Source organism: Salvelinus namaycush, unplaced genomic scaffold (assembly GCF_016432855.1).
Source record: "Salvelinus namaycush isolate Seneca unplaced genomic scaffold, SaNama_1.0 Scaffold617, whole genome shotgun sequence".
Taxonomy (NCBI): Eukaryota; Metazoa; Chordata; class Actinopteri; order Salmoniformes; family Salmonidae; genus Salvelinus; species Salvelinus namaycush.
In genome coordinates, this window is record NW_024061328.1 from 91,804 (window position 1) to 108,676 (window position 16,873).

The following is a 16,873-nucleotide window of genomic DNA, read 5'->3' on the forward strand; positions in this document are numbered from 1 at the left end:
CAAATGGACAATTACCCCAAGCATACTTCCAAAGTTGTTACAAAATGGCTTAAGGACAACAAAGTCAAGGTATTGGAGTGGCCATCACAAAGCCCTGACCGCAATCCTATAGAAAATTTTGTGGGCGGAACTGAAAAAGCGTGTGTGAGCAAGGAGGCCTACAAACCTGACTCAGTTACACCAGCTCTGTCAGGAGGAATGGGCCAAAATCCACCCAACTTATTCTGGGAAGCTTGTGGAAGGCTAGCCAAAACGTTTGACCCAAGTTAAACAATTTAAAGGCAATACTACCAAATACTAAAATAGTGTATGTAAACTTCTGACCCACTGGGAATGTGATGAAAGAAATTAAAGCTGACAAAAATCACTCTCTCTGCTATTATTCTGACATTTCACATTCGTATAATAAAGTGCTGATACTAACTCACCTTAGACGGGGAATTTTTACTTGGATTAAATGTCAGGAATTGTGAAAAACTAAACTTCCGACTCCAACTGTGTACACTATTGTGTGTGTTTGTGTGTAAAGACCAGATTAAATCAGGATTGGTCTGATGGGTGACAATATTAGCCTATCACTTGTGAATTATTTTTTATCACTTGTGAATGATGCCTAGCATAAAAAAACAATGCCTTTCTTTTGCAACTTTTTTTCGAATCGCACACCTCATGTAGCCTAGCCCATAGGCCTGTATGTTTTTTAATAAGGTTTGTATCACAACTTAAGTGGCCAAATAACTTCTTTAAAATTAAGCACATTAATCCGCTTTACAAGGGGTGTAGAGCCTAACTGGGATACATAAGCAGCACGTGAGTTTCATGTTTGGGGAAGATCATTTTCACCATAAGAAACCTTTATAATAAAAGCATTATATGCATAATTGCATTTGCGGTCTCTTTTGATAATGGTGTTTTCAGCTAATGGGACATTCCCACTTATAACCTACTACCATGTGCGCATTGCTGCACTTATAATGTGAAGAAATAGCCTTATAGTTTATCAACATTTAAAGCTAAATGTTCTGATCCATTGCGTCAGCCACATTGCATAAAAAGTTTTAATTTTTTTTATGCTAGTGGTTGTATTCATTTGGGATCTATCGCATCCCACAACTGTCCCAGACTATGTTTGGAATATTTATTTCTCGCACAGAATAGGTCAACTTTTGTACTGTGCTGTTGCTGTTTGTTAGGTCTACTCATCTTGTTGGAAAAGTAAAATGTAGACGGTTCTTCCAATAGCTTCAATATGCACCTCGGAATTGGATAAGGACGAGCACAGTCCCCGATGTGGCTGTCTTCACTTGTAGCCTGTGAGAAAGACCCGATCACGTGAAGGGGACAACGGCCACTGACCACGAAAGGCATTGATTTTGGGGGGGGGGGGGGGGCGTTATGACCACACAAAGGGGATGCCACCGTGAAATTCTAGGCATTATCAAGTGCTTGTCAAATTGTCAATGAGTGACTGATGTAGTGTGTGTACAGCCTGCGTAAAAAAAACCAATGCAGAGTTCATGCCTTTCAAGCGACTTTTTAAAAATCACTATAAGAGTTGCATCATGCAGCCTTAGAATGTATTAAACATCTACACGTATAGACCAACATTTGTAGAACTAAAGTTACATTGATAACTCTAAATTAAGCATATAGGAGTACCTAATTTTCTTTCCGCTCAACACAGAATAGCCCCACGTGAAAGCACTCCCTCAAATCGTTTGGAGAAAATATCCGTTCTATTTTATTCAGCTTTGTTCAATTATATTCGACGTACTATAAAATAAGGCCACAGAATTCTAAGCAAATCTTGTCTCTATATTACCTGGCGTTATTAGACTTTTTAAAATGTAAATGTTCCAAAGGTCTGCATCAGTGTGGAAGCCAGGAGATGCTAAATGCTTTTTTTAATGTTAATTAACGTTCATTTACCCATAAGACCTACAGTTATTGCTTGACAATCACCGGTTGACACAACTCCGTGCCCGCCACAACCCTAACATAACCGTAGAGCGTTAATCACATGTTAGACGGGTAACTTTAATAGTTAGCAGATATATCCAACTGGCAAACATTTTAGTTGTGAATTCCCTCCTGTAACTAGATCACCTGGAACATGCTGCACAACAAGGCTCTGGTCGTCGTTGTAAACAAACACCATGTGACATGTGACTGGGGGACTACCTGTAACGTTCATAATGAACAGTAATGTGACAGGTGTAATGAAGAATGCAATCTGCTTTTATCTCCTAACGGTATTGCACAAGTTGACTGCAGGGATTTACTTTAAGTTGCTACAAATATTCAAATGTATTTAAATTAAAAAACAAAACTTTCAATAAATAGTTTCACCTGTATTGACGTTATTGGGGAAAAACGACGATATAAAAACCAGCATGTTGCTTTTCCCCAAATACCTCGGTATACGGTATATACCTCACAAACCTTAGGCTACATGTTCAAATGTTAAAGACCATTCCCTGAAATGAGCATCAGTGAACCTCCCTAGAAATAGAAAGACCATGTGCATTTTGCATAGGACAACTAGATTCTACAGCACAAGCCCGATTCTGAGCCCCCCAGATTAGAGCTAATTTGGCCATAAAAAGAGTCAGCTAGTCTGAGATGGATTGAGCCTCTTGAAATCTATTGGTTTTCTGTGAGGTGCTGCTGGAGCCTGGACCAGAGATTAATGGAAGGCCCAAGCCGAATCGGCTCAGTCCCCATTACATTCCTCCTCTCTCTGACTAACACCAAATTGGGAACTAGCGCCGATCTAGCTCTCTGATTTATGTATCGAATGTGTCAGCAAGTCATGACGGTGTGCAAAGAGTCACTTGTATTCTCTTGATTTGAACAAGGACCCAAAAAACTACCTTCATCATTTTTCCTTAACCACTATTTTGTGAAAAGGATTGTTCTCTGTCGTCATGGTGCCTTTGTAGCAGGTTTTGTGCCGATTAGGACAAATCTGCTCTGGTGTGTGTGTCGTCTATTCTACATTAGTCTCTTTCCACTGCGCTCTTTTTCACTTACATTTTATGCCAAAAAATGACTACCACTTACGTTAAAGACATTGTGTATTTGCTAACCCTCAATCCGGATGAGTAATTTAGCCCTATTTGAGTTAAATAGATTATAGATGACCCTCGACTGTGATAAAGGCTGGTTGATTTGAACATCCCACGAGTAGGTCCTAAATGACTCTTTGTTCATTTACTTAATATCATTCAGCTGCCTTGTTTTAAAATGACCAAACTAATTATTTTGACCTCCCTTAATCAACGCCTTGTCTGCTTCCAAAATGGCACCCTATTTCAAATATCAGTGTTTCCCAACTCCAGTCCTCCAGTACTCCCAAACAGCACACATTGTATTGTAGCCCCAGACAAACACACCTGATTCAACTTGTCAACTAACTGAGTTTGTTCGGAGCTACAATAAAATGTGTGCTGTTTGAGAGTACTGGAGGACTGGAGTTGGGAAACACTGCCCTATATAGTACACTACTGTTGACCAGAGCCCTATATAGTGCACTACTGTTGACCAGAGCCATAGGATGCCATTTCATACGCACCTTTGTCTTTTCCCAAGTCTATCCTGCTCCTTAAGGAATGAATGAACCAATCAATCGCCATGTTTTAGGAACAGACAGGAACCATGGTGTTTTTGGATTCACAGACTAGGGCTTTAAATGGCCAAAATCATTATGTTGACCTCCTTCAATCACCTATATATACACCACATTTACTCCACTACTCCTATATATACACCACATTTACTCCACTACTCCTATTTTACTCCACTACTCCTATTTTACTCCTCTACTCCTATTTTACTCCACTACTCCTATTTTACTCCTCTACTCCTATTTTACTCCTCTACTCCTATTTTACTCCTCTACTCCTATTTTACTCCACTACTCCTACTTTACTCCAATACTCCTATTTTACTCCTCTACTCCTATTTTACTCCTCTACTCCTATTTTACTCTATATATACACTACATTTACTCCACTACTCCTATTTTACTCCTCTACTCCTATTTTACTCCTCTACTCCTATTTTACTCCACTACTCCTATTTTACTCCTCTACTCCTATTTTACTACACTACTCCTACTTTACTCCTCTACTCCTATTTTACTCTATATATACACTACATTTACTCCACTACTCCTCTACTCCTATTTTACTCCTCTACTCCTATTTTACTCTATAGATACACTACATTTACTCCACTACTGCTATTTTACTCCTCTACTCCTATTTTAGTCCTCTACTCCTATTTTACTCCACTACTCCTATTTTACTCCACTACTCCTATTTTACTCCACTACTCCTATTTTACTCCTCTACTCCTATTTTACTCCTCTACTCCTATTTTACTCCACTACTCCTATTTTACTCCACTACTCCTATTTTACTCCACTACTCCTATTTTACTCCACTACTCCTATTTTACTCCTGTTTTTCTCCACATTTACTCCTCTACTCCTATTTTACTCCTCTACTCCTGTTTTACTCTATATATACTCCACATTTACTCCTCTACTCCCATTTTACTCCTGTTTTACTCCACTACTGCTATTTTACTCTATATATACACCACATTTACTCCTCTACTCCTATTTTACTCCACTGCTCCTATTTTACTCCTCTACTCCTATTTTACTCCACTACTGCTATTTTACTCCTCTACTCCTATTTTACTCCTCTACTCCTGTTTTACTCTATATATACACCACATTTACTCCTCTACTCCTGTTTTACTCCACTACTGCTATTTTACTCTATATATACACCACATTTACTCCTCTACTCCTATTTTACTCCACTACTCCTATTTTACTCCTCTACTCCTGTTTTACTCACCTACTGCTATTTTACTCTATATATATACACCACATTTACTCCTCTACTCCTATTTTACTCCACTACTGCTATTTTACTCCTCTACTCCTATTTTACTCCTCTACTCCTGTTTTACTCTATATATACACCACATTTACTCCTCTACTCCTGTTTTACTCCACTACTGCTATTTTACTCTATATATACACCACATTTACTCCTCTACTCCTATTTTACTCCACTACTGCTATTTTACTCCTCTACTCCTATTTTACTCCTCTACTCCTATTTTACTCCTCTACTCCTATTTTACTCCTCTACTCCTATTTTACTCCACTACTCCTACTTTACTCCAATACTCCTATTTTACTCCTCTACTCCTATTTTACTCCTCTACTCCTATTTTACTCTATATATACACTACATTTACTCCACTACTCCTATTTTACTCCTCTACTCCTATTTTACTCCTCTACTCCTATTTTACTCCACTACTCCTATTTTACTCCACTACTCCTACTTTACTCCTCTACTCCTATTTTACTCTATATATACACTACATTTACTCCACTACTCCTATTTTACTCCTCTACTCCTATTTTACTCCTCTACTCCTATTTTACTCCTCTACTCCTATTTTACTCCTCTACTCCTATTTTACTCTATATATACACTACATTTACTCCACTACTCCTATTTTACTCCTCTACTCCTATTTTACTCCTCTACTCCTATTTTACTCTATATATACATTACATTTACTCCACTACTCCTATTTTACTCCTCTACTCCTATTTTACTCCTCTACTCCTATTTTACTCTATATATACACTACATTTACTCCACTACTCCTATTTTACTCCTCTACTCCTATTTTACTCCTCTACTCCTATTTTACTCCTCTACTCCTATTTTACTCCTCTACGCCTATTTTACTCCTCTACTCCTATTTTACTCTATATATACACCACATTTACTCCTCGACTCCTATTTTACTCCTCGACTTCTATTTTACTCCTCTACTCCTATTTTACTCCTCTACTCCTATTTTACTCCTCTACTCCTATTTTACTCCACTACTCCTATTTTACTCCACTACTATTTTACTCCACTACTGCTATTTTACTCCACTACTGCTATTTTACTCCTCTACTCCTATTTTACTCCTCTACTCCTATTTTACTCTATATATACACTACATTTACTCCTCTACTCCTATTTTACTCCACTACTCCTATTTTACTCCACTACTCCTATTTTACTCCACTACTGCTATTTTACTCCTCTACTCCTATTTTACTCCTCTACTCCTATTTTACTCTATATATACACTACATTTACTCCACTACTCCTCTACTCCTATTTTACTCCTCTACTCCTATTTTACTCTATAGATACACTACATTTACTCCACTACTGCTATTTTACTCCTCTACTCCTATTTTAGTCCTCTACTCCTATTTTAGTCCTCTACTCCTATTTTACTCCACTACTCCTATTTTACTCCACTACTCCTATTTTACTCCTCTACTCCTATTTTACTCCACTACTCCTATTTTACTCCACTACTCCTATTTTACTCCTGTTTTTCTCCACATTTACTCCTCTACTCCTATTTTACTCCTCTACTCCTGTTTTACTCTATATATACTCCACATTTACTCCTCTACTCCTATTTTACTCCTGTTTTACTCCACTACTGCTATTTTACTCTATATATACACCACATTTACTCCTCTACTCCTATTTTACTCCACTGCTCCTATTTTACTCCTCTACTCCTATTTTACTCCACTACTGCTATTTTACTCCTCTACTCCTATTTTACTCCACTACTGCTATTTTACTCTATATATACACCACATTTACTCCTCTACTCCTATTTTACTCCACTACTCCTATTTTACTCCTCTACTCCTGTTTTACTCACCTACTGCTATTTTACTCTATATATATACACCACATTTACTCCTCTACTCCTATTTTACTCCACTACTGCTATTTTACTCCTCTACTCCTATTTTACTCCTCTACTCCTGTTTTACTCTATATATACACCACATTTACTCCTCTACTCCTGTTTTACTCCACTACTGCTATTTTACTCTATATATACACCACATTTACTCCTCTACTCCTATTTTACTCCACTACTGCTATTTTACTCCTCTACTCCTATTTTACTCCTCTACTCCTGTTTTACTCTATATATACACCACATTTACTCCATTACTGCTATTTTACTCCACATTTACTTCATTACTCCAGTTTTACTCCACGTTTACTCCACTAAGAAATCAAGCCACTGTAAGTCTCTCTGGACAAGAGCGTCTGTTAAATTACTTAAATGCAAGTCAATAAATCTTTTTTGTCTTTTCCCCAGCCCATCCCTCTGCTGAAGGAAGGGATGAACCACTCCATCACCCTGTCTCAAGTGCAGGTGGCTTCTCTATTGGCCAACGCCTTCTTCTGTACCTTCCCCCGACGCAACTCCAGGAAGTCAGAATACTTCAACTACCCTGACATCAACTTCTACAGGTACTACTTACTATGTTTCAGGTAGTCATATTGTCATATAACATTAGGATATTCCCTTGACATCAACTTCTGCAGAAAGGTGTACGTTTACCCTCCGTCCTCTTTGAGCACAAAGGAGGCACATTTTTGTAAAATAGTTCATATATATAAATATATAATAAATGCAATTTTTAGAAGACACTTTTATCCAAAGCGACTTACATTGTGCGTACGTTTTATGTACTGTTGATCCAAGGATCAAACCCACCATCTTGGCGTTGCAATCATCATGTTAAACCAACTGAGCTACGGAGAACCACTCAGTTGGTTTAGTCCTCGTCATATTTTAACATTACGATACTGAAAGGTGTATCTATTGACATCATCTTTTGACATCAGAGCCAACGGCCAATAGAATACCTCTGACAGGTCAACGAAGTGCAAATTCACAGTTCTGGTTTCCACGGCGGTGGAAAATGTATGCACTTAACTGTAAGTGGTACTGTTTGCGTCTGCTAAAATTCGTCTATGTTCCTAGAACATGGACGTTGATGTTTTGTAGACGGGTTGACATCCCGATAGACAAGGAGGTCTGAAACTAGTCCCATTTCCATAAGGGGGCACTAGACTACTGACTAATGCTTTCCTCACTCATCACTTTGTCTTCTGTAATCTCTCTGAGGTAGTTGTTCAGTATATCTCTTCATAGTTGTCTGAAAGCAGTCAAAGTTTCAGTCACGCTTCAATTTGTTGTTGTTGTAAATATAGGCCTAGTATCCACTGTGTACTACTTCCATGTCTAACCACGCATTATTTTATTTAACTAGGCAAGTCAGTTAAGAACAAATTCTTATTTACAATGACAGCCCAGGAACAGTGGGTTATAACCGCCTTTTTCAGGGGCAGAACGACAGATTTTTACAGTCAGCTCGGGGATTTGATCCAACGCTCTAACCGCTAGGCTACCTGCTCTAACCACTTGGCTACCTGTCTCTAACCACTTGGCTACCTGTCTCTAACCGCTAGGCTACCTGCTCTAACCGCTAGGCTACCTGCTCTAACCACTTGGCTACCTGTCTCTAACCACTAGGCTACCTGTCTCTAACCGCTAGGCTACCTGTCTCTAACCACGAGGCTACCTGTCTCTAACTACTAGGCTACCTGCCTCTAACCACTAGGCTACCTGCCTCTAACCACTAGGCTACCTGTCTCTAACCACGAGTCTACCTGCTCTAACCACTAGGCTACCTGTCTCTAACTACTAGGCTACCTGCCTCTAACCACTAGGCTACCTGCCTCTAACCACTAGGCTACCTGCCTCTAACCACTAGGCTACCTGCCTCTAACCACTAGGCTACCTGCCTCTAACCACGAGGCTACCTGCTCTAACCACGAGGCTACCTGCTCTAACCACGAGGCTACCTGCTCTAACCACGAGGCTACCTGCTCTAACCACGAGGCTACCTGCTCTAACCACGAGGCTACCTGCTCTAACCGCTAGGCTACATGTCTCTAACCGCTAGGCTACCTGTCTCTAACCGCTAGGCTACCTGTCTCTAACCGCTAGGCTACCTGTCTCTAACCGCTAGGCTACCTGTCTCTAACCACGAGGCTACCTGTCTCTAACCACTAGGCTACCTGCCTCTAACCACTAGGCTACCTGCCTCTAACCACTAGGCTACCTGTCTCTAACCACTAGGCTACCTGTCTCTAACCACTAGGCTACCTGTCTCTAACCACTAGGCTACCTGTCTCTAACCACTAGGCTACCTGTCTCTAACCACTAGGCTACCTGTCTCTAACCACTAGGCTACCTGTCTCTAACCACTAGGCTACCTGTCTCTAACCACTAGGCTACCTGTCTCTAACCACTAGGCTACCTGTCTCTAACCACTAGGCTACCTGTCTCTAACCACTAGGCTACCTGTCTCTAACCACTAGGCTACCTGCCTCTAACCACTAGGCTACCTGCCTCTAACCACTAGGCTACCTGTCTCTAACCACTAGGCTACCTGCTCTAACCACTAGGCTACCTGCTCTAACCACTAGGCTACCTGTTTCTAACCACTAGGCTACCTGTCTCTAACCACGAGTCTACCTGCTCTAACCACTAGGCTACCTGTCTCTAACCACGAGTCTACCTGTCTCTAACCACTAGGCTACCTGTCTCTAACCACGAGTCTACCTGTCTCTAACCACTAGGCTACCTGCTCTAACCACTAGGCTACCTGTCTCTAACCACTAGGCTACCTGTCTCTAACCACTAGGCTACCTGTCTCTAACCACTAGGCTACCTGTCTCTAACCACTAGGCTACCTGTCTCTAACCACTAGGCTACCTGTCTCTAACCACTAGGCTACCTGTCTCTAACCACTAGGCTACCTGTCTCTAACCACTTGGCTACCTGTCTCTAACCACTAGGCTACCTGTCTCTAACCACTAGGCTACCTGTCTCTAACCACTAGGCTACCTGTCTCTAACCACTAGGCTACCTGTCTCTAACCACTAGGCTACCTGTCTCTAACCACTAGGCTACCTGCTCTAACCACTAGGCTACCTGTCTCTAACCACTAGGCTACCTGTCTCTAACCACTAGGCTACCTGTCTCTAACCACTAGGCTACCTGCTCTAACCACTAGGCTACCTGTCTCTAACCACTAGGCTACCTGTCTCTAACCACTAGGCTACCTGCTCTAACCACTAGGCTACCTGTCTCTAACCACTAGGCTACCTGTCTCTAACCACTTGGCTACCTGCTCTAACCACTAGGCTACCTGTCTCTAACCACTTGGCTACCTGCTCTAACCACTAGGCTACCTGTCTCTAACCACTAGGCTACCTGTCTCTAACCACTAGGCTACCTGTCTCTAACCACTAGGCTACCTGTCTCTAACCACTAGGCTACCTGTCTCTAACCACTAGGCTACCTGTCTCTAACCACTAGGCTACCTGTCTCTAACCACTAGGCTACCTGTCTCTAACCACTAGGCTACCTGCTCTAACCACTAGGCTACCTGTCTCTAACCACTAGGCTACCTGCTCTAACCACTAGGCTACCTGTCTCTAACCACTAGGCTACCTGTCTCTAACCACTAGGCTACCTGTCTCTAACCACTAGGCTACCTGCTCTAACCACTAGGCTACCTGTCTCTAACCACTAGGCTACCTGTCTCTAACCACTTGGCTACCTGCTCATTGGGATGCACATTGAACACTAATACCTTACCGTTGTAGAAAATGATTTAATAAGGATCAGTGTGGCTCCCTCAATTACAGCTCTGGCATGCCTTTTATCCAACTACCATAAATGAACACACAACAGTCCAGCATAAATTCAAATGAGCACATCTTTTAAGAGCCACTGTTCGGCGTATCTTTATTTAATTACCGGATCACATTTCCATAATTGTGCAGACCATTTCGATTCAATTTGACTCGTATCAACATTGTATGGCTGTTATTGAATGTGTTTTTTTAGGGCTAGAGTCTATGAGAGTGGGTTATTGTCTTTCAACACATAAGATTCTTTCTGTGTCAGGTCAGTGCTACCCTGTAGCATATCTATTTCACAGGATCAACATGGGAACCAGACACCAGGTAACAGTAATGTCTCCCTAGAGGGGAGAATATGAACCAATGAGTTAGCCAGCTAACTTGCCTAAATGTTCAGAAAAAAAGAAGTGATTTTTTTGTTGTTGAAATCGACTTAATCTAATTGTCTCAACAACCAAAAACACAAGGTCTTTATGTACAAGAAAGTCACTAGTTATTTTGGGTTGTTTATTCAAGTTAGCTGGCTAACTCATTGAACCTTCGTTGTAGTATAACACCATGGACTGTACAAACAAACATGACAATGACTAAATGAGTTGGCATTCAGCCTACAAAACTGGACCGTTCTGACTGTTTGGTGACAGTAAAGGATCCGTTTGGGATTTGACAGAACTTTGTCCTCACAGCAGACTCTCTGGCACTCAGACTTTATCTTGATCTAACTAACTGGTCTCACAGCGTTCTCAACTGCACTTCACTTCCTCTGTGTCTGGCAAATGCCTCATGTACAGGACTGTACCACCATTTTTATTTATGAGCCAAATTATACATGAGGTAGCAGACAGGTCCGGTTATTCTACAGGGTCACCTTAAGGTGGTCGAAGGTAAAGACATGATATCTCTTACTTCCTTGTTCACTCACACTCAATAGTCTTGACTCATTGAGGCAAGCATTAGTTACCTGAACACTGCTCTGCATTCGGACAGTGCATTCGGAAAGTATGCAGACCCTTGTCTATATAAAGGTCCCACAGTTGACAGTGCATGTGCATAAACCAAGCCATGAGGTCGACGGAAGCCACTCCTCAGTAAAAGTCACATGACAGCCCGCTTGGAGTTTGCCAAAAGGCACCTAAAGGACTCTCAGACCATGAGAAACAAGATTCTCTGGTCTGATGAAACCAAGATTGAAATCTTTGGCCTGAATGCCAAACATCTGGAGGAAACCTGGCGCCATCCCTACGGTGAAGCATGGTGGTGGCAGTATCATGCTGTGGGGATGTTTTTCAGCGGCAGGGACTGGGAGACTAGTCAGGATCGAGGGAAAGATGAATGGAGCAAAGTACAGAGAGCTCCTTGATGAAAACCTGCTCCAGAGCGCTCGGGACCTGAGACTAGGGTGAAGGTTCACCTTCCAACAGGACAACGACCCTAAGCACACAGCCAAGACAATGCAGGAGTGGCTTCGGGACAAGTCTCAATGTCCTTGAGTGGCCCAGCCAGAGCCCGGACTTGAACCCGATCAAACATCTCTGGATTGACCTGAAAATAGGTGTGCAGCAACACTCCCCCTCGAACCTGACAGAGCTTGAGAGGATCTGCAGAGAAGAATGGGAGAAACACCCCAAATACAGGTGTGCCAAGCTTGTAGCGTCATACCCAAGAAGACTCAAGGCTGTAATCGCTGCCAAAGTTGCTTCAACAAACTACTGAGTAAAGCGTTGGAATACTGATGTAAATGTGATATTTATTTATTTTTCCATAAATTTGCTAAGGACAACCTGTAACAGCCCTTTAGTAATCATCAGTATAGTGACTGTAACAACATCTAGTATTTAGTCTAGTAACAACATCAACATTTAGTATTTCATTCAGCCGGTTGGATAAGGATTTCCTGAAGGACAACAAAACCAGGAAGTCCTCTACTTTGGTTCTGAGATAGAAGCTTAGCTAGCTAACAGCAAAAGCGTTTGAAAATGATGGGGTATTGTGTGTAGATTGGAGGGGGGGAAACTATTTCATCCATTTTAGAATAAAGCTGTAACGTAACAAAATGTGGAAAAAGGTCAAGGGGTCAGAATAATTTCCGAAGGCACTGTATGCCAGCATTATACTGTGTTACCAACATTTCAAATCAAATTGTATTTGTCACATGCGCCGAATACAACAGGTGTAGACCTTAGTGAAATGCTTACTTACAAGCCCTTAACCAACAATGCAGTTCAAGAAATAGAGTTAAGAAAATATTTACTAAATAAACTAAAGTAAAATTCTATCAAAAAGTAACACAAGAAATATACAATAACGAGGCTATATACATGGGCTACCGATACCGAGTCAATGTGCGGGGGTACAGGGTTATCTGGGGGGGTACAGGGTTATCTGGGGGGGTACAGGGTTATCTGGGGGGGTACAGGGTTATCTGGGGGGGTACAGGGTTATCTGGGGGGGTACAGGGTTATCTGGGGGGGTACAGGGTTATCTGGGGGGGTACAGGGTTATCTGGGGGGGTACAGGGTTATCTGGGGGGGTACAGGGTTATCTGGGGGGGTACAGGGTTATCTGGGGGGGTACAGGGTTATCTGGGGGGGTACAGGGTTATCTGGGGGGGTACAGGTTAATTGAAAAAATTGTCCGTACAGCTCCGCGACAGGATTGTGTAGAGGCACAGATATTTTTATTTATTTAACTAGGCAGTTCAGTTAAGAACTAATTCTTATTTACAATGACGGCCTACCCCGGCCAAACCTGGACAATACTGGGCCAATTGTGCACCGCCCTATGGGACTCCCAATCAAGGACGGCTGTGATACAGCCTGGATTCGAACCAGGTACTGTAGTGACGCCTCTTACACTGAGATGCAGTGCCTTAGACCGCTGCTCCACTCGGGAGCCTGGGGAAGGGTACCACAAAATGTCTGCAGAATTGAATGTCCCCAAGAATGTAAATAGTCCTGGTGGCCATTTCATATCGTCTTGGGATTTGACATGTTCTGACCATAACTGCCATGGTCATTGGTCATTCTAGTGGACAGTCCACATAATCTTATATGACCTATGAGATTCCATTGCTTCTCAAACTTGTGTTGGAATGACCACTATACATTACCAGTTAAACATTTAAAATGTGGCTTTCCATCAGTTCTCTGTGGTCTGAGGTACAGTACCAGTCAAAGGTTTGGACACCTACTCATTCCAGGTTAATTTTTTTTTTTTTTTTTACTGTTTTCTACATTGTAGAATAATAGTGAAGACATCAAAACTATGAAATATCACACATGAAATTAGTAACCAAAAAAGTGTTAAATAAATCAAGAGATTTTAGATTCTTCAAAGTAGCCACCCTTTGCCTTGATGACAGCTTTGCACATTCTTGGCATTATCTCAACCAGCTTAATGAGGTAGTCACCTGGAATGCATTTCAAATAACAGGTGCGCCTTGTTAATTTGTGGAATTTCTTTCTTAATGCATTTGAGCCAATCAGTTGTGTTGTGACACGGTAGGGTTGGTAAACAGAAGATAGCCCTATTATGGCAAGAACACCTCAAATAAGCAAAGACAAACGACAGTCCATTATTCCTTTAAGACATTGTCAGTAAATCCAGAACATTTCAAGAACTTTGACAGTTTCTTCAAGTGCAGTCGCAAAAACCATCAAGCGCTATGATGAAACTTGCTCTCATGAGGACCGCCACAGGAACAGAAGTTCATGAGAGTTAACTGCCCCTCAGAAATGTCAGCCCAAATAAATGCTTCAGAGTTCAAGTAACAGACACATCTCAACATCAACTGTTCAGAGGAGACTGCGTGAATCCGGCCTTCATGGTAGAATTGCTGCAAAGAAACCACTACTAAAGGACACCAATAATAAGAAGAGACTTGCTTGGGACAAGAAACACAAGATTTTAGGTTGCAACAGCTGTGTCTTTGTGAGATGCAGAGAAGGTGAACGGATGATCTCTGCATGTGTGGTTTCCAACGTGAAGCTTGCAGGAGGAGGTGTGGGGTTGCTTTGCTGGGGACACTGTCTGTGATTTATTTAGAATTTAAGGCCCACTTAACCTGCATGGCTACCACAGCACTCAGCAGCGATACACCATCCCATCTGGTTTGCGCTTAGTGGGACTATCATTTGTTTTTCAACAGGACAATGACCCAACACACCTCCAGGCTGTGTAAGGGCTATTTTACCAAGAAGGAGAGTGATGGAGTTCTGCATCAGATGACCTGGCCTCAACAGTCACCCGACCTCAACCCAATGGAGATGGTTTGGGATGAGTTGGACCGCGGAGTGAAGGAAAAGCAGCCAAGCCAACAAGTCCTCAGCATATGTGGGAACTCCTTCAAGACTGTTGGAATAGCATTCCAGGTGAAGCTGGTTGAGAGAATGCCAAGTGTGTGCAACGCTGGAGAATCTCAAATATAATATATTTTGATTTGTTTAACACTTTTTTTTGGTTACTACATGATTCTATCTATGTCTTCACTATTATTCTACAATGCAGAAAATAGTAAAAATAAAGAAAAACCCTGGAATAATTAGTTGTCCAAACCTTTATGTGGTTGCAGTTTGTGTCCTGCTGGTGCCAAATCCAATTTCCCCATGGGGGATTAATGAAGTTGATTCAAACCCACCCCAGAGGTCTGTCCCCATTTCAAACCCAACCCCAGAGGTCTGTCCCCATTTCAAACCCAACCCCAGAGGTCTGTCCCCATTTCAAACCCAACCCCAGAGGTCTGTCCCCATTTCAAACCCAACCCCAGAGGTCTGTTCCCATTTCAAACCCAACCCCAGAGGTCTGTTCCCATTTCAAACCCAACCCCAGAGGTCTGTCCCCGTTTCAAACCCAACCCCAGAGGTCTGTCCCTGTTTCAAACCCAACCCCCCGAGGTCTGTCCCTGTTTCAAACCCAACCCCCCGAGGTCTGTCCCCGTTTCAAACCCAACCCCCCGAGGTCTGTCCCCGTTTCAAACCCCACCCCCCGAGGTCTGTCCCCGTTTCAAACCCAACCCCAGAGGTCTTTTCCCATTTCAAACCCAACCCCCCGAGGTCTGTCCCCATTTCAAACCCAACCCCCCGAGGTCTGTCCCCATTTCAAACCCAACCCCCCGAGGTCTGTCCCCATTTCAAACCCAACCCCCCGAGGTCTGTCCCCATTTCAAACCCAACCCCCCGAGGTCTGTCCCCATTTCAAACCCAACCCCCGAGGTCTGTCCCCGTTTCAAACCCAACCCCCGAGGTCTGTCCCCGTTTCAAACCCACCCCAGAGGTCTGTCCCCATTTCAAACCCAACCCCAGAGGTCTGTCCCCATTTCAAACCCAACCCCAGAGGTCTGTCCCCATTTCAAACCCAACCCCAGAGGTCTGTCCCCATTTCAAACCCAACCCCAGAGGTCTGTCCCCATTTCAAACCCAACCCCAGAGGTCTGTTCCCGTTTCAAACCCAACCCCAGAGGTCTGTCCCCGTTTCAAACCCAACCCCAGAGGTCTGTCCCTGTTTCAAACCCAACCCCCCGAGGTCTGTCCCCGTTTCAAACCCAACCCCCCGAGGTCTGTCCCCGTTTCAAACCCAACCCCCCGAGGTCTGTCCCCGTTTCAAACCCAACCCCAGAGGTCTTTTCCCATTTCAAACCCAACCCCCCGAGGTCTGTCCCCATTTCAAACCCAACCCCCCGAGGTCTGTCCCCATTTCAAACCCAACCCCCCGAGGTCTGTCCCCATTTCAAACCCAACCCCCGAGGTCTGTCCCCGTTTCAAACCCAACCCCCGAGGTCTGTCCCCGTTTCAAACCCACCCCAGAGGTCTGTCCCCGTTTCAAACCCAACCCCCGAGGTCTGTCCCCGTTTCAAACCCAACCCCCGAGGTCTGTCCCCGTTTCAAACCCACCCCCCGAGGTCTGTCCCCGTTTCAAACCCACCCCCCGAGGTCTGTCCCCGTTTCAAACCCAACCCCAGAGGTCTGTCCCCGTTTCAAACCCACCCCAGAGGTCTGTCCCCGTTTCAAACCCACCCCAGAGGTCTGTCCCCGTTTCAAACCCAACCCCCGAGGTCTGTCCCCGTTTCAAACCCACCCCCCGAGGTCTGTCCCCGTTTCAAACCCAACCCCAGAGGTCTGTCCCCGTTTCAAACCCAACCCCAGAGGTCTGTCCCCGTTTCAAACCCAACCCCAGAGGTCTGTCCCCGTTTCAAACCCAACCCCAGAGGTCTGTCCCCGTTTCAAACCCAACCCCAG

The 16,873-nt window shown here is 43.2% G+C and overlaps 1 protein-coding gene across 1 annotated transcript in view; it reads left to right on the forward strand.

Annotated features, from left to right (window-relative positions):
- LOC120042118 overlaps nt 1–16,873 on the forward strand; it is a 90,916-nt gene that overhangs the window by 39,211 nt on the left and 34,832 nt on the right. The window contains exon 9 of the mRNA XM_038986977.1: nt 7,234–7,388. Coding sequence (XP_038842905.1) covers nt 7,234–7,388 — 155 coding nt within the window. The remainder of the gene's footprint in view (nt 1–7,233; nt 7,389–16,873) is intronic.